This window comes from Punica granatum, chromosome 1 (genome assembly GCF_007655135.1).
Source record: "Punica granatum isolate Tunisia-2019 chromosome 1, ASM765513v2, whole genome shotgun sequence".
Classification (NCBI taxonomy): Eukaryota; Viridiplantae; Streptophyta; class Magnoliopsida; order Myrtales; family Lythraceae; genus Punica; species Punica granatum.
The window spans coordinates 15361412-15383295 of NC_045127.1; the positions used below are offsets into that span (position 1 = coordinate 15361412).

The following is a 21884-nucleotide window of genomic DNA, read 5'->3' on the forward strand; positions in this document are numbered from 1 at the left end:
TTTTCTAATTTTGAATCGAGAGCGAGTGTCAATGCCTTTCTCATTTACCACCTCATAGGTTTGGCCCGATGATTGAGCATCGGATTTCCATAATCCGATATGGGGTCCCGGAAGCTCCCCAGTTGATCAAAACAAACGTTTTAGTACTCTTAGGTGGATTTCTAGCTGTAGGAGAGGAAATTGTTTTAGGACCAAAATGAATAAACTGTCCGTAGAAGTCACATCTGAATAAAGACAGATATTATCTTAACTTTCATGTGGTTGAAGTATATTCTGTTTTCAATTAGACTGAAGCTGTACCTACTTAATTTTGATCGGCCGGATTAATTGGCATTACCTTAATAAAATACAACCTTAAACAGAGAAATCTCGAACAAATGTCTCAAAGAACCTTAACTAAGAATTAACAACAGGACGTGAAGATCCAAAGAGAAAAATTGACCTTTCTTGTATTCAACGAAAATAGTTATTCTTCGTGCATCTCTAGGACTATCCTAGAATTCTGTTGCATCGAAGTATAAGCCCCAACAAAGTTGTAAATCGGAGATTCCATGGACAAATACCGGTCTGTGTTCAGGGGAAAGAGACCGAGAGAAAAGATGGGTGGTGGGAAGACGGTGCTGTGCGTGAAGCTGGTGAAGCAGGAGCTGCCTGAGGAATGGGATGACACCATGCCCCTGCCTGGGGACATCATAGAGGGCCTCGCCTGCGAGGAGGATGATGATTTGGCAGGAGAGTCTTTCATTCCCGCGCAGGGCCGCTCTGAGTTCACTGCTCAGCTCGGGAAGATTGCCAGTCAGCGGAAATCGGAGGTGATTTGGGTCAAGGTGAGGAGAGGGGAGAACGTGGTGAAGATCAAAGCAAGGGTTGTGCCCGAGAAGGGCGGGATGCTTCATCGGAAGTTCACGATTCAGGCAGCAACTGATGATAGGCATGTTGCTGTCTTGAGAGAATTGAACTTGGATGAATGCACTGAGCTGCAAGGCAAGAGCTTTCAATCCACTCTCAAAGATTTTCATGTAAATTTCTTTTTTGGCATGTCATTCCAGAATCTAAATTAAACTCGAGGATTGAAATAGGTTAGATGCTGAATTCGTGGGCGTAAAACGTAATTATGCGGCTTTTCTTTATAACTGCTTGATGAATTGTGAATCTATCATGCTCTGCAGAAATGAGCAGGAAAGTGGTGAATGTGGATGGAGAGGAATTCCACAGGAGAGGCATGAAGTACAACTGGAAAATGAAGTTGGGTACCTACTTGCCCGACCCACGATCTCCGATCATCAGCTCAATCCTATTCACGCCTTTTGTAGAAGAAAGCACAATCGAGGCCACTACAGCCCGGTCCATGGCTTGGTTCTCTGCGGCAGTCTCCTCGGGAGCTCCACTCGTCTTTGTCAACATCCAGACGGAGCAGCTATGGACTCCAGTAAATTAATCAACTTGTGCTTATTTTCTTTAAAAATATTTAAAGACAGAAAAATAAACAAAAAATACCATTTAAAAAAGGCACAAATCTTAAATATTATATTGTTATACCTCATAATAATAGAAAGCTAACATCATGTTCCATTGCCAAATTGCATCACATCTCTTGATTTTGCCCTTTTGTTTTTCTTGTGAAGGATAAAAATAATCCAATAGCAAGGGAAATAAGTTGGGGTAGGCAACAAACCCTCCCAACGAACTACCACATAGTGCAAGGAATAAGGCTATGGTTCTTGCCAGGGATTGCAGAAGTCTCTATAGACATCATGCCCAGGCCAGAAGAGACTCGTTTTGGTATGGACATCAAACGAACCGAAGAGGTTGGAGAAAAGGAAAAATATAGCCAAAAAAATCTAATATTCTTTTCTGTTGGCGTGCATTCATCAATCTAAACTTCTGGATCAACTTACTGCTTAATTACAGGGATTCATATGTATCTACTCGGTGGCATTGGGGTCTGCAGCAGAGCGTGCTGGGTTAGGCCATCTGCACGAAGAAGCGAATGCCAAGGGGCACCTGCTGGTGATCTCGAGGCTCGAGGGCAAAAGCGTGATGCCTTCAAACGTGTGCTCCTCTGGGCTCATTAACTGTTGCGATCACAATGACATAAGAGATGTCTTGACCCAGGCAATCGAGAGAACAGAAGGGATCCAAATCCACATCATGGCTTGGCCGAATCAGGCCCGCTTGGCTAGTCCTCGAGGGATGGTTTCCACACTTCAGCCACCCGGTGGCTTTGCTCCTCCTCCTTCATTGTGAAGAGATCGTAAATTTGAAACTGGTTCACTAAAAGACATTTGCTTTCAATCGATATCTTCTCATTTGATACTCCAGTAGCCATACACAACATAAACCCTTATACTTGATATATTCTTGATGCTATGAGAACAATGCGATTTGAGCCGGAAATAAAGTGTAAATCGCATCCAACAATACAGAGGAACAACTTCCTCTTGGAATTGGAATATACTTTGGTGGCAGGTTGAAATTGACACAAATGAGAGCACGACTAAATCATACTACCTACTGTGCTCAAATTGATACCTGCATTAGGGGAAACTGCGACTGGAAATGTAACGTCGAATCAAGCATACTTGGACTCAAGAAGTTTCACCCCTTGTTACAAATTCTGTAAATTACCCACGAACAAGCATTGAATAAAATTCCGTAAATTACCCACAGATAAGCATTATTTTCGACATTACAAATATATGAAGCTACGTATCTCAAGGCCTCTAAATCCAGTTATACACACGGCATGGAAATTCCACATTCACATTTTATAAGGGCAAATATGGGACCAGTTACAAACTAGAGGGGTTGAACGGAGAATGTAGAAGAAAGTGAAACGGGCAGCAACTGTCAGGGGCATATCTACAATTTAACCAATAATGAATTCTAAATTTTCCCTCCTTTTCTTTCCCTCCCTCTCTCCCCTCTGTGTTCTCTCCCCGGAAAGCTTTCAATTCAAGCTTGAAAGAGATATCAATAGAGAAGCTCTTCTCTGCCATGGCCGGCAGACGGACAGAGAATTGCGAGCCCTCTAAGGTGGTGAAAGTCTTCAACGATTTGAAGGGCCGCCGTGCTGCCTTGATCAAAGCCCTCACCACCGGTACGTCCTGACTGCTTCTTGAAGCCTGTTTTCTTATACAAGTTCCCTTCTTGAATTCGGAGATGGCAAGATTTGGAACGGAAGACGCTGTAATCACCTGACCATGTTATTTCAAGAATACAGAGCCAAGAAAAATGGAAAAGCTGTGATGGCTATCACTTACTTCAAAATTAATCCTTATGATCGGATTTTGCTGAGACAGTGAACTCTATGGGTACTAAAACAGGGGGTAACTTACTGAAATATTTAGCCATTTGCCAGATTTTGTTGTGGCGCAGCCATCAGCTATGGGAAATGGTGAATTGTCTTGTACAAGTTGTGTTGTTCATTAGGATTATCTTAAATTTCTTAATGAAATTATACTTTTTCCGATTGCAGATGTAGCGGACTTTTACAAGCAGTGTGATCCTGGTTGTTCTTGAAGCTTCTTTATTTTCAATTTTAATATTTAATTCCATATGTCATCGTCTTGTTCAGTCCGTTATTACTCGAACTGATATTACAGATAAGGAAGATCAAGCCCTTTACGGGTTTCCCGACGGGCATTGGGAAGTCAAAGTTCCTGAAGAAGAACTGCCACCCAAACTTCCAGAGCCCACAATCGCTATTAACGTTTCCAAAGATGATATGCTGTCTCAAGAATGGCTATGTCACGTTGCTGCAAACAGCGACGCATGGTTGCTTTCTGTGATGTCTTACTGCAGCGCAAGTCTCAAGTTTAGCAAGGATGATAGGTAATAGTTCTCCTATATGTTTGGTTCTCATCTTTTCATGTGTATTGGAGTCAAATGCCCAAGAGAAGACTTGATTTCATACATCAATTCCACGCCAAAACAATTATCTTCTTTTTTTTAAAACATAGAGGAATAGTTTTATGTCCTTTGGACGTCCCATGACATGTGAGAAATGAATGTGATTTGGATTGGACTCCTGTTAGAGTAGGTATTGTTCTGTAATGTAGGTCCGTTTAGTGGAAGAGTGAACAAGAGCCCGAGCTCTCTTCTAAATTGACTTTCTTCTATATGCTGGACATTTAAGTTTTTTTCTCTCTTTCTTTGCCATATGTCATGGTCGGAATTTATGGTGCAGGAGACAACTTTTTAATATGATAAACGACCTTCCTACAGTACTCGAAGTTGTGTCATCTGGTACGGTTGAGAAGCCAACGGAGGTGAGGTCAGCAGTCCTGAATAACAGCAGCAGCCATCCTGGACCTAACGTTGGGGTAGGATGAAATTTGTTTTGATACAATGTGCTTGAAAATTCATTCGTAGAGTAGTTTATCAGAACTAATATTTTCAGCATAGGAAATGTGTTATATACACTTGCTTTCATTTTTAGAAAGCGATGTTTTCAAAACGATTTTGAGGGCAATGTCCAAAAAAATGCAATGGGAAGGAATGAAGGTGCTTCTCTTTTCTTATCATTCATCTATGTAATGATACAGTCCCCTATGATTTGATTGCAGACACATAGAGATCCGGAACCGCAGAGCAAGGGCCATCAAGCAGCTGTTCATCCAAAGTCTGAGAATGAGTCGGCTTTGGAAGAGCAGAAAGATAGACATGGGAGAGACAAAGGTGTAACCTGTGGTGGGAACGGTATTAGGCGCATAAAATGGGTTTTCTGTAACATTTGCAAGAAGTGGGTAGGTGCTCTAAGTAAACTCCTGCAAGGCCAAAATATTTGAAGATTTATGAGCGCGCATCTTCCAAAGAGCAGAAAACTCGACCTTGAGACATTACAATATCATTCTTATCCTATGTATGAACCAGGAAATGTGTTGTATATTCTTGCTGTCATTGTCGGAAACCGATGATTTCAAAACGACAATGGGAACAATGTCCAATCAATGCATTGGGAATGAATGATGGGTTCTTCCCCTTCCTTATTGTTCATCTGTATAATGATACACTCCCCTCGTGATTTTCTTGCAGGCACAGCGAGTCAAAACTGCAGAGTGAGGGCCATCTGGCAGCTGTTCATCCAAAGTCTGAGGATTAGTAGGCTTTGCAAGAAGAACACAAAGGTGAACATGGGGCAATGAGGGAGACGGATGGGCAATCTGTGGCAGGAATGATACTAGGCATGCATGTTGGGTTTTCTGTAATGTTTGCAAGAAAAGGGTAGGTCCGCTAAGTTGATTCCGGTAAAGGCAAAAATTGAAGATTGTGAGTGACGGTTTTTCAGAGAGAAGAAAACTTGACCTTGAGGCATTACGAGGTCATTCTTTGCCTTGAGTTGGTAGGAGTCTGAATGGTGAAGCAAATGACATTGTCAATTCTCTGATGATGAGAATTAAATTCTCATTGGTGTTTAGCAATCTCTCATTTTCCTTACTTTGGTGAGTTTTTTGCCAAATTAAAAAGGGTTACTTTCATTTCATATTTCTCACGATAGTATCAATGATCAATGCATCTCAGATGCATCGCACAAAAATTTCCATATGACAAGCTCTTAAACGCAGCTATGTTCAGATGAAACGACACAAGTGGTGTTTCCTTTCAGAAGGTTTCCACCTTTTTCAAAACCCGGACTGGAGTAGATGATCGAACTTGTCACAAGTACATTTCATCTCAGTAGTTCATTATAAATTATCAGGAGAAACAGTTGATGTTTATCCCACTGAATTTTTAAATTTTTGACTGGCTTTTCATTGGGTAAAAATACTTGCAGAATATTCGAGAGACCGAGCATGGTTGTTAGAATTGTGATTCTACGATTCAAGGTGTGCCTAGCGATTCCAATTCCATGGCATGAATCGAGAATGTAGAATCGTAGAATTGGACCGATTCTAGTTTCAATCCAAAGTTGTATGCCCCCTCTCTCCCTCCTCATCTCTCTCATTTTACAACAGTATTGCTCGTTGGTTCTCTTATTTTATGAAAAGTTTGAAACTTCTCTTATGTCTGTAAGTGATAGAGACCTGAGAAGTTTTTCGAACTGCTTCGAATTGGGTTCTTGTCGATTCCTGATTGCCGTCTGGTTTGAGATGACTTAGGCTGGAATTTTTTTTGACTTTTTAGGTGCAGGGAAAGATGATTTCAAGAAAGGACAGACCAAGAAGAAGTTAAGGAGGAAAAACAGCTTCGCCTATAAGATTCGTGACCACGGTACTATATCAATTTTCATTAGAAGTTGTTATAGTGGGAGCGCTCTCTTGTGAAGACTAAGCACCATCAGATTTTGGTGAACGAAGTAGGAAGCAGCAAGATTTATCATTTGATGTTTACTTCTACTATTTCTGTATGAAATTTGGTATATATCTGTATATATTATTTTTTTTAATTACAGGTAGAATCTTACGATTCACGATTCGATTCTACGATTCACGATTCCATAACCCTCGACCGATTCTAGGTAGAATCGCGATTCTAACAACCTTGATTCCAAGTGAGACTGTAAGGCCTTGATTAAAGTCTTCACCAGCACTGATACTGTTTTTTGAGGCTCCGTTTCCTTTATACTCTCAAGCATGCATAGAAAGTCTATTCTTTGGGGTAGGTTAGTTGCCAGAGTTCGATTTATCTGAGCCAGAACGAATATACGAGGTCACCAAGATTCTGAGCTGAAGATTCTGTATTGACCCAACAATGTTACTTCAAGAATTTAGGACCACACCAAAATGAAAAAGAGACTGGGCCTTATGATCTAATTGTTGAGAAAGTGAAATATGTCAAACTTATGACCGTTAATTTGTGAGAGTTTGTTGGAACCAAGGTATCTGTACGAGCAGGGTGATCCTAGTTCAAGTTGAGAGCCCTTGTTCCATTTAAGTTTGATTTATGTTGATTTAAATCCATATATCTGCCCTTTGGTTAGTTTGTTATAAACACAAATACATTCACAAAGAATGGAAACCAATTCCTTATAGGGAACCTGAAAGCCGGCACTTGGAGGCCAACGTTTGAACGTAGAATTCTTGCACAATCTTCCGGACCCATGATTGGAATTAACTGCACTGTAGACAGCTTGAAAAATGATTGTCAAGCTTTGCTTCCTTCATTGATTAATGGTTGCTTTTCATGACTTTTCATTCCAAGCTTAGCTGGCTAATAGGTATACATCTCCTAATTGTTCAGTTATTATCTTGTGGTTAGGTTAGATCAGGTATAATTTAATCTTCGATAGAAGATCCTATCTTCTACATTTATATTAGGAATGCCAATAGGCATATATATCCTAACTAACAGACACAGGAGATAACTGGTGTTAGGTGACATTCTTTGCATTCTTTTCAAGTGATAGTTACAAATTCAAAGTACAAAATGAGGCAATATATGGAAAGATATCAATTACTATTATCTATGGTTGTTTCTAACGTCTCGCATCTTTTATATACGTATGGATGTGGAAAATCATCCTTTATTGAAGTGTTTATTTGAATATGATGCCGACATCGTATTTGGAATCCATTTAGGCCCAATTCTATAAGAGCGTGGCCCCTAGTCATGGCCTACTCAATATCAAGTATAGTCCTGAAAACTCACATTAAGCAAGCACTAAGTTCAAATTTGTGGAACTCCTGCATGAAGGTATAGACTTGGGGAGGACATGGATTTTGAACACTAAACCATGATTCGTCTCCTTCGATGGGTGACTGCTCTTATGCACGCACGCAAGGCCTTCCCTATCAGGCGAATGATGTGCAAGCCAACAAGGAGAGTCATCAGGCCCGTCCATGCAAGGATACCGAGCGAAATGATCTCGTATGGCAAACCTCGACCCCGAGGTGTCAAGAAGATGATGGAGATTGCGTAAGTCAGTGCCATGGAAGTGATTACGATCCACATGATCACCATCAGGACGCCAACGAATAACCTCCGTCGCATTGGAAGTCCACTTATGAGCAGGACGATGATGCTCAAAGATGCAATGAAGCCGATAGTGTTGAATACGAGGAAGGCAAGGTACACACCATAATAAGAATCTCCCATTACTGTGATTCCTGCAAGGTGTGTGATAGTTGAGTTTCCTGGCACAACAAGGCCAAAGTAGGAGATGGTGTTGTTCACTGGGACCGACGTTGAGTTGTCCCCTGCATTGTCCTGCCACACACCGCCAGGTGGGTTCATGCCTGCCTGGAAAGCCATGGTGGCAGTCAGAGTTGCAACAACCATCAGCGAGTTCCGCATCCGTTCCAACCAGCTGTTCTGCCTCTTGAAATGCTTTTTCCAATTGTATGCTCCTGATGGGAACTTACTCGCACGACTCAAGGGTGAGACCCTAGTCTGTTTTGACATGGTCTGATTATCTGCAATTGCCTTTTCCTTGGTGCCGGTTGTGCTTTGTGCTAAGAGGTCAAGCGCCATGAAACCTTCAAGGTTGCGAGAGTGAATGTCTGCTCTTGTGTGGGTGGTTAGGAAATCCACTGTCTGCACAATGAAGCAGAGAACCAATCAACTGATATATATATAGATGAACTGAGAAAATCGACATGTAGTTCTATTATAAACCACTGTCTTGTGTGGGTGTTCAGCTTCTTTTATCTAAGTTTCCTACTTGTGACTTGCCTCTGTAAATGCATATTTATGTTCTATTAGCAAAGAAAGGGGGTTGGTATAACGAAAATCACTCTCGACCTGAGATCAAGTAGTTCCTGAGTTCGGTAGAGGTTCTATATATGAAATGAGAAAGGGATTTACTTGGGAATTCCAACCACCCATCCAACAAAACATGTCGGTATAGCTTCAATCGTATCAAATCTAGGGCCGATATTTTTTAGGGGAGACAAAAGAAATCTGTCGTGAAGATAGCGATGGCTCGAATTGGTGAATTCCTATTCTATTTGTGTTGTTAGCGGGCAAATTGAACACCATAAAAACTTTTCCACGGATCATTGACTTAATTACCGATAAAATCTAAATTAACTGACAGAAGTTAAAGTAAAGGCAAAATAATTAAGAGAGACTTACTTCAAATTGCCCATCTGCAGCAGCAAGATGCAAAGCAGAGTTTCCATCTTTGTCCTTCCAGTCAATGAACTCATCCTCTCCCCCAAACATCCCCACCAGTACCTTCAAACTCTCCAACTTATTATTTTTGACACACATATGCAAGACCGTCTCCCCACTCTTATTGACGATCCGAGCAGCCTCTGCTGCAACCTGAACCAATGCCTCTAGCACCTTGACCTTCCCTTTAACGGCAGCAACTTGCAGAGGGTTCCTCCCATACTTGTCGGACACCAAGCATGCCTCCTTGCACGCGTTTAGCAGGCCTTTCACTATGTCTACGTAACCTTTTGCTGCTGCCAGGTGAAGAGGCGTTGATCTCTGAGAGTTGAGCTCGCAGGCGAGCTCGGGCTTCAAGGAAAGGATCTTGCTCACGAACTCTGAGTGTCCTAGCATCGCCGCAACGTGGAGAGGGGTGTCGGAGTGGGGCCCAACAAGGGATCGTTCGAGGACGAGTTCATCTTCCCGGAGGAGCTGCAGCAGTGAAGGGACGTTGCCTTCCAGTGCAGCCCTGTGTAGCCTCCTTTCCATCAATGTCGTGCTTTAGAGATTGAGACCGCACTAAGCTTATTACTTCTGCCAAAATGTCGCATTATTCTTATGTTGAAGACTAGAGAATTCTTGTGGTTTAGGGAGAGTCCGGCCTCAGCCTACGTTGATTTTTCTTTCCAGCCATTCAATTCTCAATTTGGGTTTTCCTGAAAGACGATTGGATTGATTGTTCTTATTAGATATAAGAAATAGCTAGGAATTTGACGCAGACACCAAAAACAAACAGCTCGAAAGCAACGTCCCATACTGTTCTTTGGTTTGGTATGAAACTTCAACATGTATATAATTATATAATCACAAAGATGACAAATTATGCGCGTAAAATTTGTTCGACTCAGGAAAACGTTGACCTGTCAGCGTCACCTAAGGCAGCAATGAGATGTGCGTTTACATTGACTTTATACGAAATTATATATATACATATGTATATATATATAATTTGGAAGAACAAGATGTATCAAACTCAATAAAATCTAATATTATTGAGGAGGCTTATGGGCCTTAAAAATGGGCCTTAAAAGGAGTGAATAAGGAAGGGAGAATTAAAGATGCAAGAAAATTTACATAAATATATATTTCTTTTTTTAATTTTGAATAGAGTGCGAGTGTCAATGTCTTTCTCATTTACCACCTCATGAGTTTGGCCCGATGATTGAGAACTATTGCCGAAAGGCATCACCAACAACTGGCTCTTAAGTTATCCAAAAAAGGGGAAAAAAAAAAAAGCTCATTGGCTTCCCACAATTCACATTTTATTATTTTTCTGATTTTTTATTATACCTATTACCATTATTTTGATATTAATAGATGATACAAAATCTCTTCTTTTATAGCAAAGAATATGATTTTTTTTATTTGTTGAATCACAACCTATGCTCAAGCGTTGTATTGGCCTAATCATGAAGTGTTTTCAATAAATTTTTATTTTATATTTTTTTTAACCATAGGGCGGTTTGGTTACATGCCCAAGAAGAAGAGGTGTCTTGAGTTGGGCTGACCGACATATCTACGTGACTATCCGCGAGGCACACTGGAGCCAGCCAAAGGCCCACTGGTTGTGATTATGGCAAAATTTCAGCGTCTAATTTAGTCAGGCTGCTTGGAGAGTTGAGGTGCACATATTTATGCAGGCAAATGGGACTTGGGGCTTTTCCTGCGGTGGACATTACCATTTAAGATTACTATAAATTTCCACTTTTAAAATTGCCAGTAATGTTCATTACCCTAACTGGAAAAGTATATTACTAGCTGAGTGGGAAGTTGATTACTTTGGGAATCCAAATTATTAGTAATTTGCTTCAACCAAACATGGTAATCTAATGAGCCTAGGAAATTTAAAATCAGATCCCCAATAATCCACATGGATTATCTCATACCAAACGCCCATGGATAGGCCGAAAGCTGCATTTGATATTGTATTAAGTCATCCGCCCTCGGTCTAGGAAATTTTATAGGAGTAAATTTTTTTGGCTGCTTGAACTTAGAGGGATTTGAATGTTGGTGACTTTTTTGAAAAAAAATGACTCAATTATAGGGCCAAACCCCTTCATATTCGAGACCTCTGCCCTGAATATACTGATCATGTCGCATGTAAAATTTTGTGTTGTTTTAGGTCGTGTCCATTAGAATTCTAATTTCCGCTGTGAATCTTTACGATTTCGTTTTTTCATTTTGAAGTTCGATATGTGACACTTTAATTCCACACATACCCTTTTCTTAGTCTTTTATTCACTGATCGTATTGATTTGCAAAAGGAAAACCGATGCCTCGTGGGGTTTCTTGATGGGCGCTAGGAGCTCTATCGATGTAGTGGAAACCTGCCGCCCATCTTCCAGAGCTTACAATTGGAACTAGCTTTTCTAGAGGCTGGATGTAGCCTGAAGACCGGTTTTGTGATATTGCTGTCTTTGCTGATGCACGGTTGTCCTTGGCCTTCAATTCAGTGCACACATATTCTGATTGTTCGGCTATTGCCTTGTGATTAGGCCATATTCGGTTAGATAGATGATCTCTCTAATGATTAATTAATGTCCTGTTTTAGTACGGTGATTCCATTTCCTAATATTTCTTCTTTCATTCACCAGATGTAACAGTGCATCTGTACTGTTCTTTGGAGATCATACTTGTGGAAAGTCTAGGAATGTGATTTGGCCTGCAGTCAGGTTTGAGTTCTATAATATTGGGCAGAAGATGGCTTTTTGAATAGATAAATGAGCTTCCGACGACATTGCTTAAGGTTGAATCTGGACTCAGAAGCAACAACAATGACGACCAATAAAATTTTGGGTCTTGAGGGAAGACCTTCAAAACTTGCTCTGCTTCCGCTTTTAACTTGCTATCAATCCTGCTCTGATAGAGTATGTTTAGAAATACCTGCTTACAATATTTTTAGAACCGGTATTGTCGGAAAATGCTACTTACTAAAAGCTTCAAAAGAGTGTCTTAGAACCTTGTTTTAAACTATTTTTCCGAAGTTACATTTTTGAAATGATTTTAGGAACATTGTCCCATGTAATTACATATGGCCCTTGTAGTTTGTTTGCAGAATCACAGAGAATCAGAATTGCAATTCAATTACCATTAGGAAACTGTGATCCGTCCTGCGTCAATTGAGATTATTAGTAGTTTCATATTAAGTTTCAGAATCTTTCTGGCTTTTAAAGAATTGGTCCCAAAATTCATTGATCTTTTCTGGGTGATTTATTCAGATTCCAGTTTCCATGTAAAACGCGTGGATCAGTTGTTCGTCCAAATAAATGACAAGAAGACCATAGAATTTGACCCAGAAACCACAACCAAGTAGCTCGAAAGCAACTCATCAGTTGTTTTAACAGTTCACCCTTTAAAAAAATTTCAGTTGAGAATGTACAGTTGACTTTAATTAAATATATTACATCATCTATCGTGTGACGTGAAAAATCATCAATATCATCAAAGCAATGGCTAAAGGTTGGTTATTCCACTGCGTAATATGTTAATATATTTAAAGTTAATCTTACATGTGGGATCATAGCCACCCTTCATGGCATGCTTTGATGCTAATAGTCGTGGCTTGAAGATTTTGTCATGCTTAACTCACACTCTTGATCATAATATGAAATTAGGGATTGTTTTTCCAACCAATTAAGGTTGATTGGACTTGATCTTAAAAATTAGGGTTTTGATTATTACAATTATTTGTTGGTTTTCTAAAATTAATCTCGTTTCAGCTTTAATAAGCCCAAATTAGGGTTAATTAAAGTTAATCGAGTCGGATTGAGGTGTTGATAGGCTTCTGGTGGTCGCGGTTAGCCTTTGTGTGGCCGAAGGGGGCGGCCAGTGGGACATGCAAGCCCTAGAATTGGTTGTCAGCATGCTCTCAGCCCGACGTGGATGGAGGTGACTTCGCTCAGACCGATCGAATCGTGGCTTGCAACCTTGTTTTATGGCTAGAGATCAACGCCTCTGACAATGCAGTGTGATTGCAGACTAGCGAGGATCACGGGTCATGTATCAGGGGTCGAGGGTTCTCAGTCGCACCGTCAAAGAGTCGGGATTGAGGAGCAAGTCGCGTCTATGATGGTGGGTGGTTTGTGACAGACCAATCCAACCGGAATCGTGGTCGAGACTCGATGATTCGAGCTCTCCCCGAGCCATCCCGCCCCTTCTCTCGATCTCAATCCATCTCTCGAGCCCAGGCCCAGTCGACAACTGTTATGGCTAGCGGCTACTGTTGTTGATGCTACGGATGGCCGTGATGGGCATTGCTGTGGCTGGGTTCTAATGGGATGAAGATGAGGATGTGGTTTCAGGGAGGAGGTAGTAGAGTCGAGTTAGAAACATGAAGTCGACCGGACTTGGCTCTGCCTTCGGTCTCTCCCAATTCGCATTTGGCCCGACCTAATTAAGCACGATCCGCTTCAGGCAATTGGGCTGAGTTTGGGCTTAAGTCCATAAAGTTCAGACTTGCCAAGTTTGACTGAATTGGTTAAGATTTGACCAATTTGACAGGTTGGGCTATTCTGAGAGGTCTGGTCAGTTTCAATCAGGCTTTATCCGATTCTAATACCATGTAGTGTGGTTTTTAAGGTCATCTGAGTAGCCAAAGCACCCTATATAAGGAAAATCACATATAGTTATACTACAATATGGTTATTAGCATCAAATTGTAATCGAGTCGTGTGATTTATAGCTTTGCCCTAAAGGGCAATTACTAGTCATGGGACTTAGATTAGTCTGAGAAGGAAAAATTTTGGTGTTATTGTGGAATTGTTCTATACCCAAAGGATTAAGGAATAATTTCTTCGTAATTATCAAATTTATTGGTCTCACTAATAAATTCTTGAATTTTTTGCGACCTATCCCTAAAGGGATGAGGAATTTACTATATATGGCTATTTCTTATTTTGCATAGTACCAAAATAATGTCCTTGATCTTTGCAGCTCTTCCTCAATTTGTTCTTGAAAATATTACTTATGTTTCTATTCTTCTTGGTCAAAACTTTTCTAACAAGGAGGAGTAAGTTCTTTTCACTCTGGGGTACATGGACCTGGATTATGCGCTCAGTGAGAAGGAGCCACATGTTCCCACGGATATAGATGCACCAGAGATCAGGAAAAGTATGAGTGGTGGGAGAAATCCAACCGCTTAAGCCTCATGCTCATGAAGTCCCTTGTGAACAAAAGTATATAGGGAGCTATTGGTGAGGTGACTAAGGGTAAGGATTTTCTGAATGCAATTAAGGAACAATTTGTCAAATCAGATAAAGCCTTGGTGATTACCCTGATGAAGAGGTTGACTAGCAAGATCTTTGACAGTTCAAAGGGTGTGCGTGCACACATTATGGAAATTAGAGACTTGGCAATTCAATTCAAGACTCTGAAGATTGATATTTCCGAGCCATTTTTGGTTCATTTCATTATCAACTCCTTTCTGGCAGAGTATGGACCTTTTAAGATCTCATACAACGCACATAAGGAGGGATGGTCCATGACGGAACTCTTGACCATATGTGTTCAAGAGGAGGAGAGGTCGAAGCATGACAAGCCTGAAGTTGCCCATCTGGCCACTCGTGCAAAGGGTAAGGGCAAGAAAGATCATGGCAAGAGGTAACATAAGGCACCTCCCAAAACGGATGGCAATAAGGTGAAGTACTTCTTCTGCAGGAAGGACGGGCATATAAAGAAAGATTGCCCCAAATATCAAAAGTGGCTTGAAAAGAGAGGTATCTTAATTTGTTTAGTATGTCATGAATCATTCTTCGTTGAAACTCCTAAAAATATATGGTGGATTGACTCCGGTTCTTCAATCCATATTGTTAATACCATGCAGTGCTTTCTCAACCTAAGGAATCCGACGGAAAGTGAGAGATTCATCTACTCAGAGAATAAGAGGCGCTCTCAAGTCATTAGAGTTACGACGTTTAGGATAATTTTGTTATCGGGATATGTTTTAGATTTGAATAATGTCTTTTACATTCCAGACTTTTCTAGAAATTTGATTTCTATTTCCAGACTAGTTGTATTTGACTACAAGTTTCTAATTGAGAATAAATTGACTATTTTTAGAAATAATTTTGTTATTGATAGTGGTATCATGATTGATAGTCTCTTTAACGTTAATCTACATCCCGACTTTGAACATAATTATTTATGCTTGCATGCGACTGCTGGTATTAAGAGAAATCTTGTGGATGAAAATTCTTCTCGACTATGGTATAAGAGTTTGTGACATATCTCTTTAGAGAGGATTAAAAGGTTGGTAAAGGAAGGAGTCGTAAAGGCTCTTGACGATACCGACTTTAAGACTTGTGTGGACTGCATAAAAGAAAAGTAGACCAATAAGACATCCAAGGGTTCTCGAAGGAGTTCTGAGCTTCTCGAAATCATACATACATATATATGTGACCCATTTCCTACTCCATATTTTAATGGTAAGAGATATTTTATCTCCTTTATTGATGATCATTTCATATATATGTATCTCTATTTACTAAATGAAAAGGTGGAAGCACTTGATACTTTCAAATCATTTAAGGCAAAAGTAGAGAAACAAAAGGACCAAAAAATTAAGATCGTGAGATCTGTAGAGGTGGGGAGTATTACCTATGGTCAACAGAGAATGGACAAATGAGTTGTCCATTTGCGAAATTCCTCGAAAGTGAAAGTATAGTTTCCTAATATACAATGTTTGGCACACCACAACAAAATGGTGTTGCTGAAGGGTGGAATATAATGCTTATGGATATGGTCAGAAGCATGATTGTTCATTCTGAGCTACCACTGTCATTATGGAGAGAAGTTTTGAAAATCGCTATGTATATATTGAATAGGGCCCAAAGCAGTGCCTAAAATACCTTTTGAGATCCAATGCAGTTGGAAACCTAATATGAATAATTTACACGTATGGGGTTGTCCTGTAGAAGTAAGGGTTTATAATCCTTACATGAATAAATTGGACACAAGAACCATTAGCAATTTTTCATTGGCTAATCCATAAATTTGAAGGGTTTCAAGTTCTATTGCCCTTCACATAGTCCTCGAATTATCGAATTGAATAATACAAGGTTTCTTGAGGATGTTGAGTCTAGTAGGAGTAATGGTACCCATACTATTGAGTTTGAGGAATCTTGAGAAAGTGTTTGGGTACCTACAATACCTTTGGTTGCATTAAGGAATAATTGATCCATCGATCATACAGAGAAACCAAATGATGAACAAACTGCTCCTATTGAAGTACTGGTTCAACCGGTAACAAAAGAACCAAATAGTTCTATCCAGAATACTACAGAAGTTGAATTAAGGAGATCCTCAAGAACTAGGAGACCTAACTATCTTGTATACCTTGTGGAGTCCGACTTTGATATTGGAACCAAGGAAAACCCCACAACGTTTTCACAAGCCATGAGTGAGGACAACTCCTCACTGTGGTTAGAAGTCATAAAGGATGAGTTAGATTCTATGGCTAAGAATGTAGTATAGGATCTCGTCGAATTACCAGAATGGGCAGTAGTGATTGGTGGTAACTGGGTTTATAAAACCAAAAGAGATGCTTCCAATAATGGCGAAGGATATAAGGCTAGACTTGTTGCCAAGGGTTTTACTCAAAAGAAGGTATAGACTACCACGAGACCTTCTTTCCAATTTTAAAGGACTTGCTCAGGATAATTATGACTTTGATGGCTCATATGGACTTAGAGTTACATTAGATGGATGTGAAAACAACTTTCCTTAATGGAGATCTTGACGGGGAGGTGCAATTGAAGCACTCTTAAGGTTTTAATGATGATAGTCATAAAGTGTATAGGTTAAAGAAATCTATATATAGGCTAAAACAAGCAGCCCCCAATGGTATCTAAAGTTTCACAAGGGTATCACTTTATTCGAATTTTCTGAAAACCTTGTTGATCAGTCTGTATGCCTTAAAGTCGGTGAAAGTAAGTTCATTTTCTTAGTCCTTTATGTAGATGACATACTCCTTGCAACCAATGACTTGGGTCTACTGGAAAAGACTAAGTAGTTTCTCTCTGCTGATTTTGAAATGAAGGATATGTGTTAAGCCTCTTATGTCATTAGCATAGAGATTCACAGAGATAGGAAACAAAGAACTTTAGGACTATCTCAGAAAGCCTACACTGAAAATGTTTGCAGAGATTCGAAATGAAAGATTGTCGATCCTCTTCAGCTCCTGTAGTCCAAGGAGATAACTTTAATAAAGACTAGTTACCTAAGGATGAATTGAAAGTAGAGCAAATGAAAAACATCACATATGCATCTGCAGTTGGGAGTTTAATGTATGCCCAGGTCTGCGCGATACCTGACATATGTCTAGCAGTTGGATTACTGGAATGTTATTAGAGTAATCCTAGGGTCCAACATTAGGTTGCTGCAAAGAAGGTGATGGGGTATCTTCAAGGAACCAAGACTATAAGCTGACCTAAAGGCATATTAACCATTTGAGGATGGTTTGTTATTTAGATGCTGACTTTGTCGGATGTGTAGATTCCAGAAAATCTATGTCAGGATATGTGTTTCTTCTTGTTTGAGGGGCTATTTCCTTGAGGAGTATCAAGCAGTCCATCGTGGTTACATTTACTACGGAGGTAGATTTCATTGCATGCTATGAAGCCACGACACATGCATTATGGCTGAAGAATTTCATAAGTGGTCTTCAGATTGTCGATACCATAGAGAGACCAATCCAGATCTATCGTGATAACACATTTGCGGTATTCTTCTCTAAGAATAACAAAAATAAGTATATCGATATCAAGTATCTTAGTGTGAGGGAATATATCAAGGGAAGCGTGGTGGTTATTGAACACGCCAACACATATGCTATGATTGCATATCCAATTACCAAAAGTTTATTAGTAAAATAGTTTCTTGGTCATGTTGGAAGTATGGACCTATTCAGGGTGTAGTTTCTCCTGATGTATTTTGGTCACATATGTATTGCTTTTGTTACTTTTGGATAACAAAGTTGAATTCTATTTTCATCAATTGCATAAATAAAGTATCGAATTCATTGGGATATAGTTTGATCCGTGTAAGTTATATTTTTAAGTTACAAAGTCTCCCTAAAATGCTTATTTTGGGAGTGTTACAAAGTCTCCCTAAAGTGATTTGTGTGTAGCATTTTCAGGGTATGTGGGAGGTTTTCACACTTCAGGATATCAAGTTTGGCCAAATAAAATTTCACTCATAAATATTTGTGTCATGGGGCCAAGTGGGAGAATGTAAGAATATTTTATAAAATAAGGAAATAATCTCTCTATTAGATGGCTCTCAAGTAACAAGATATTCCGATATTTGAGTGAGATATCATGTATCTTGTGGATTGCAATTAATATCATTTTGATGGGAAAATATGTAAGGAAATATTATTCCGTGGGGTCACTAACTCTGTCTATTTAAAAGGCCTATATCTCCATCTAGATGTCCCATACAGAGAGGGTAGGAGCTAGAAGACACTCTCGGTTTTAATTGTTTTCACAAGTCTATCGTGTGACGTGAAAAATCATCAATATCATCAAAGCTATGGTTGTAAGTTAGTTATTCCGCTGCGTAATATGTTAATATATTTAATATTAATCTTACATCCATTTGATAGCCCTAAGCTCCACGGGATTTGACATTGCATTTATTGATGTTATATTTAACGAATATTAAAAATTTGTCTAGATTATTTGCAAGCAATAATATATTAGCAATTAATTTTGAAAAAATAAAAGTTTCCTCGATAATAAAAAAGAACTCATCGAAATGCTTGAAATGCTTCAAGTTCAATGCGCTAAATTCTTTATAAATACCTGATGAAATTCATTTTATCTGTCCTCTTTCTATTTGCTATGCTTTTTTTTCTAAGTACTTATGGATATTACAAGATTATAGTGTCTCTATAAGCATATCGTTCACTTTATATGTCTAGAGTACGTGTTTATTTATTGTGATCATGATTTTATTTATATGATTGGTTTTTTAATATAGATTTTTTGTTTATACTCATTTATAAGTTATATGTGTTGAATTCTATCTTATAATAAGTAATAAAAAATTAACGCGCGAGAATCATCTAGTTCCGATTATATTCGGGTTGATTATCCAGTTGATGTCAAACAAAACATAGATATATCAATGGAAAATCCTCAAAAATATAAATGACATCCCACCCGCCGCCAAAAGTAGGTCATGATCTGGGCTGATGGACGGGAACCCTACCAACGCAGCAAACACAAACAACCCCTTCTTTCCCCACTCCTTACAAAAAAAAGAGAGTAAAATTCCATATATGTCCTTAGCCTAAATTTATTCTTACTAAGTTTCATGATAATTATTTAGTACTCGCAATACCTTTAAAATCATAAAATCAAAAGGGTTTCGAGTCAAATAATTACATGACAAAAATTGGATAAAATTATAAACAAAAAGTGATGCCTTAATTAATCAAAATGATAACTAAAAAGAAATTTTAGATTGATTTGGAGGAAAAAAAAAAAGAAAAATAAATTTTTCCTGTATATTTTTTTCTTTAAAAAAACTGTACTTTAGTCTTAGCATAATATACCATTGATTTTTCTCTATAGTCACCACCTAATACGATTGTAAAATTTAACACACCCTAACAAAAATTGCGATTCTTGGTCAAATCTAGCATGCCATGTGATGGGTACTTGAAAAATGGACAGAAAGCTAAGTTGGCATCCGCAGTCCACCGCTGCACATGTGAAGATGACACATGAATTAGAAAATGACACTAAAAGTACCCAAAAAAAAAGTACAAAAAAAAAAGGAGGGAAAGGAATTGAATTGGGTGGGGTTCCTCGCCAGCCATCGACGACCTCACCTGCTCAGGGAAGGGGCTCCAAGTCCAAACCCAACCCACCCTCCCCAAAAAAAACAAAAAAACAAGATCATCAGGGACGGACCCCCGTACCCTGGGGAACCTCCTTCGTTGGGGGTGGGGTTTTGGGGGGAACCGTATCCCCTCCCTCCCTTCTTCCCCCTACTCTTCTCCTTAAATTAAAAATAATAATAATAAAAATAAATAAATTTTAATGTTATTTTGTCACGTGTTCCTCTCTGCGTGTGCAGGGGTGGGCACATCGTGAAGACTACATCAGCTTTCCATCTATTTTTCTAACACATGTTTAAATAACATGCTAGCTTCGACACAAAAAATCATTACTCGTGCTAGGACGTGTTAAATTTTAAAAACGTGTTGGGCAGTAAAAATAGATAAATATCAATACTATTTTTCTTTTACTAATTATAAAAAAATGAAACTGAGTAGAAAATAAGTCACGTATTTTCAAAATATTTTTATTTTGTGTGTTTTCAGTTAAATTTTCCTTTTTTACATCAACTTTTGCATTTTCATTTGTTTTCCATCTGTTTTCCTGTGGCTATTTTATTAATTTCTTGAGAAAAAAATAAATAATATTAGAAAAAATAAAAGGATAATATACCCGAACATAGTTATAGCAAGCAGACTAGTAGAGGTACGATGTCGTCACAAACTTGTTTTGGCTACTTCAGCCCGACGTCATCGAAACTGGGGGCTACCACCGCCCCTAGTTCTTTGAGTATCCTCCTTTTTATTTATTTATTTTTTCTCAATTTTGTGTTTTTTGGGTAAATAATGGAACAAACTATACAGTCCAAAAACGAGGCATGTCGACCTCAGAATCAGCAAACAGCAAAAGAGCTGGCCCGGATGGACTAGTGAACAAGCCATGAAACCCCACCCGTGAAGGGAAGTGCATAGTTAGACAGCCACTCCACACACAAATTCCCTTTCCAGTAAGTATAAACGGATGCTAACGACCTAATCATGTAAAAGAATCCGACAAATATCCCGAAGTGAGCCATGAAACGAGGCATTCTCGAGCTGCTGGAAGGTAAAAAAGGCACTGCTACCTCAGAATCCATCTCAAGGATGATCCTACTATAGCCCCGCTCCCATGCCACACCAGGATTGTCTTTCAAGGCTTCATCCGTGTTCAATTTGACCCAACCCTACATGAGCCATCTCTGTATCGACCAACCCCCCTATTAAAGCTGCTGGCAGCACGAAAAATCACCCCGGCAAGATACGGGAAGTCGAGAAGATTGAGCTTTGAACAGCGATTTGTTTCTAAACGTCCAGCTAATTACTTCGTGCTGTCATGGAATGGATGAGATTGATTTTCAGTGAGGCAATGATCCGAGTGCATACTCGGTTGATTGCAGTCTTGATTATTCTTTCCAATCCCGTCTTGATTTCCTTTCTGATTATTCCCCGAAATTCCTTCTCGATTTCTTTCCTCAATAATCTCTCCTTGTACTGCGATGAAAGGGAGCAAGAAAGTGAGTCTCGAATGGACACATACCTGTGATATCCATGTAAATAACTACCTCTATGGATGAGAGGATGAATCAAGTTTGATACAAAAATAAAATGCCACAAATTTACAGTAACAACAATTGTCGTGAAATCGCATGATTCCGGATCCAAAACGAGTGCGACTACAAGCACCTATTTTCTCGTACTCGATGATTTATGCTGGGTACTCGATGATTTATGCTGGCTAGTCAGACGGTAATATAACAATGAACGGAAGCTTCATTTTTTTTTTCTTTTTTTGGGTTGTAAGAACGACCCTTGGACCTAATTTAATAAAATAAATATCTTAATAACTAATAAAGAGTCGAGTATCAAAAGAGAGTGTAGCGCACGTGCCCTTATTTGTTGATCTATAAATCGCATGTTTGATATCTAATAGGACTATCATATCCTACAATGCGTTACTATGCTAAAA

General features: G+C 39.2%; 3 protein-coding genes across 3 annotated transcripts; 2 read left to right on the top strand and 1 right to left on the bottom strand.

Annotated features, from left to right (window-relative positions):
* The first annotated feature begins 1045 nt into the window (after window positions 1-1045).
* On the top strand, window positions 1046-2362 carry LOC116192948. Its single transcript, XM_031521662.1, has 3 exons — window positions 1046-1429; window positions 1626-1808; window positions 1912-2362. Exons 1-3 carry the CDS (start codon window positions 1172-1174, stop codon window positions 2245-2247), a joined length of 777 nt encoding a protein of 258 aa, XP_031377522.1. The 5' UTR covers window positions 1046-1171; the 3' UTR covers window positions 2248-2362.
* Window positions 2363-2997: 635 nt separating this feature from the next.
* LOC116203782 (PHD finger protein ALFIN-LIKE 9-like) lies at window positions 2998-5147 on the top strand. Its single transcript, XM_031535720.1, has 6 exons — window positions 2998-3100; window positions 3479-3511; window positions 3606-3834; window positions 4190-4325; window positions 4569-4701; window positions 5038-5147. The coding sequence occupies exons 1-6, from the start codon at window positions 2998-3000 to the stop codon at window positions 5145-5147; spliced, it is 744 nt and encodes a 247-aa protein (XP_031391580.1).
* A 2232-nt stretch (window positions 5148-7379) lies between these two features.
* On the bottom strand, window positions 7380-9752 carry LOC116193604 (ankyrin repeat-containing protein BDA1-like). Its single transcript, XM_031522345.1, has 2 exons — window positions 9016-9752; window positions 7380-8475 (listed from the first exon to the last, which is right to left on the bottom strand). The coding sequence occupies exons 1-2, from the start codon at window positions 9583-9585 to the stop codon at window positions 7669-7671; spliced, it is 1377 nt and encodes a 458-aa protein (XP_031378205.1). The 5' UTR covers window positions 9586-9752; the 3' UTR covers window positions 7380-7668.
* Between the last annotated feature and the right edge of the window lie 12132 nt (window positions 9753-21884).

Excerpts from the sequence above, each read along its gene's own strand:
- LOC116193604 (XM_031522345.1), bottom strand. The coding sequence starts at position 9,585 with ATGGAAAGGAGGCTACACAGGGCTGCACTGGAAGGCAACGTCCCTTCA. Across the intron at positions 8,476-9,015 it reads CTGCAGATGGGCAATTTGAA|ACAGTGGATTTCCTAACCAC; the intron begins GTAAGTCTCTCT and ends TTCATTGTGCAG.
- LOC116203782 (XM_031535720.1), top strand. The coding sequence starts at position 2,998 with ATGGCCGGCAGACGGACAGAGAATTGCGAGCCCTCTAAGGTGGTGAAA. Across the intron at positions 3,101-3,478 it reads GATCAAAGCCCTCACCACCG|ATGTAGCGGACTTTTACAAG; the intron begins GTACGTCCTGAC and ends TTCCGATTGCAG. Across the intron at positions 3,835-4,189 it reads AAGTTTAGCAAGGATGATAG|GAGACAACTTTTTAATATGA; the intron begins GTAATAGTTCTC and ends TTTATGGTGCAG.
- LOC116192948 (XM_031521662.1), top strand. The coding sequence starts at position 1,172 with ATGAGCAGGAAAGTGGTGAATGTGGATGGAGAGGAATTCCACAGGAGA. Across the intron at positions 1,430-1,625 it reads CGGAGCAGCTATGGACTCCA|GATAAAAATAATCCAATAGC; the intron begins GTAAATTAATCA and ends TTTCTTGTGAAG. Across the intron at positions 1,809-1,911 it reads ACATCAAACGAACCGAAGAG|GGATTCATATGTATCTACTC; the intron begins GTTGGAGAAAAG and ends GCTTAATTACAG.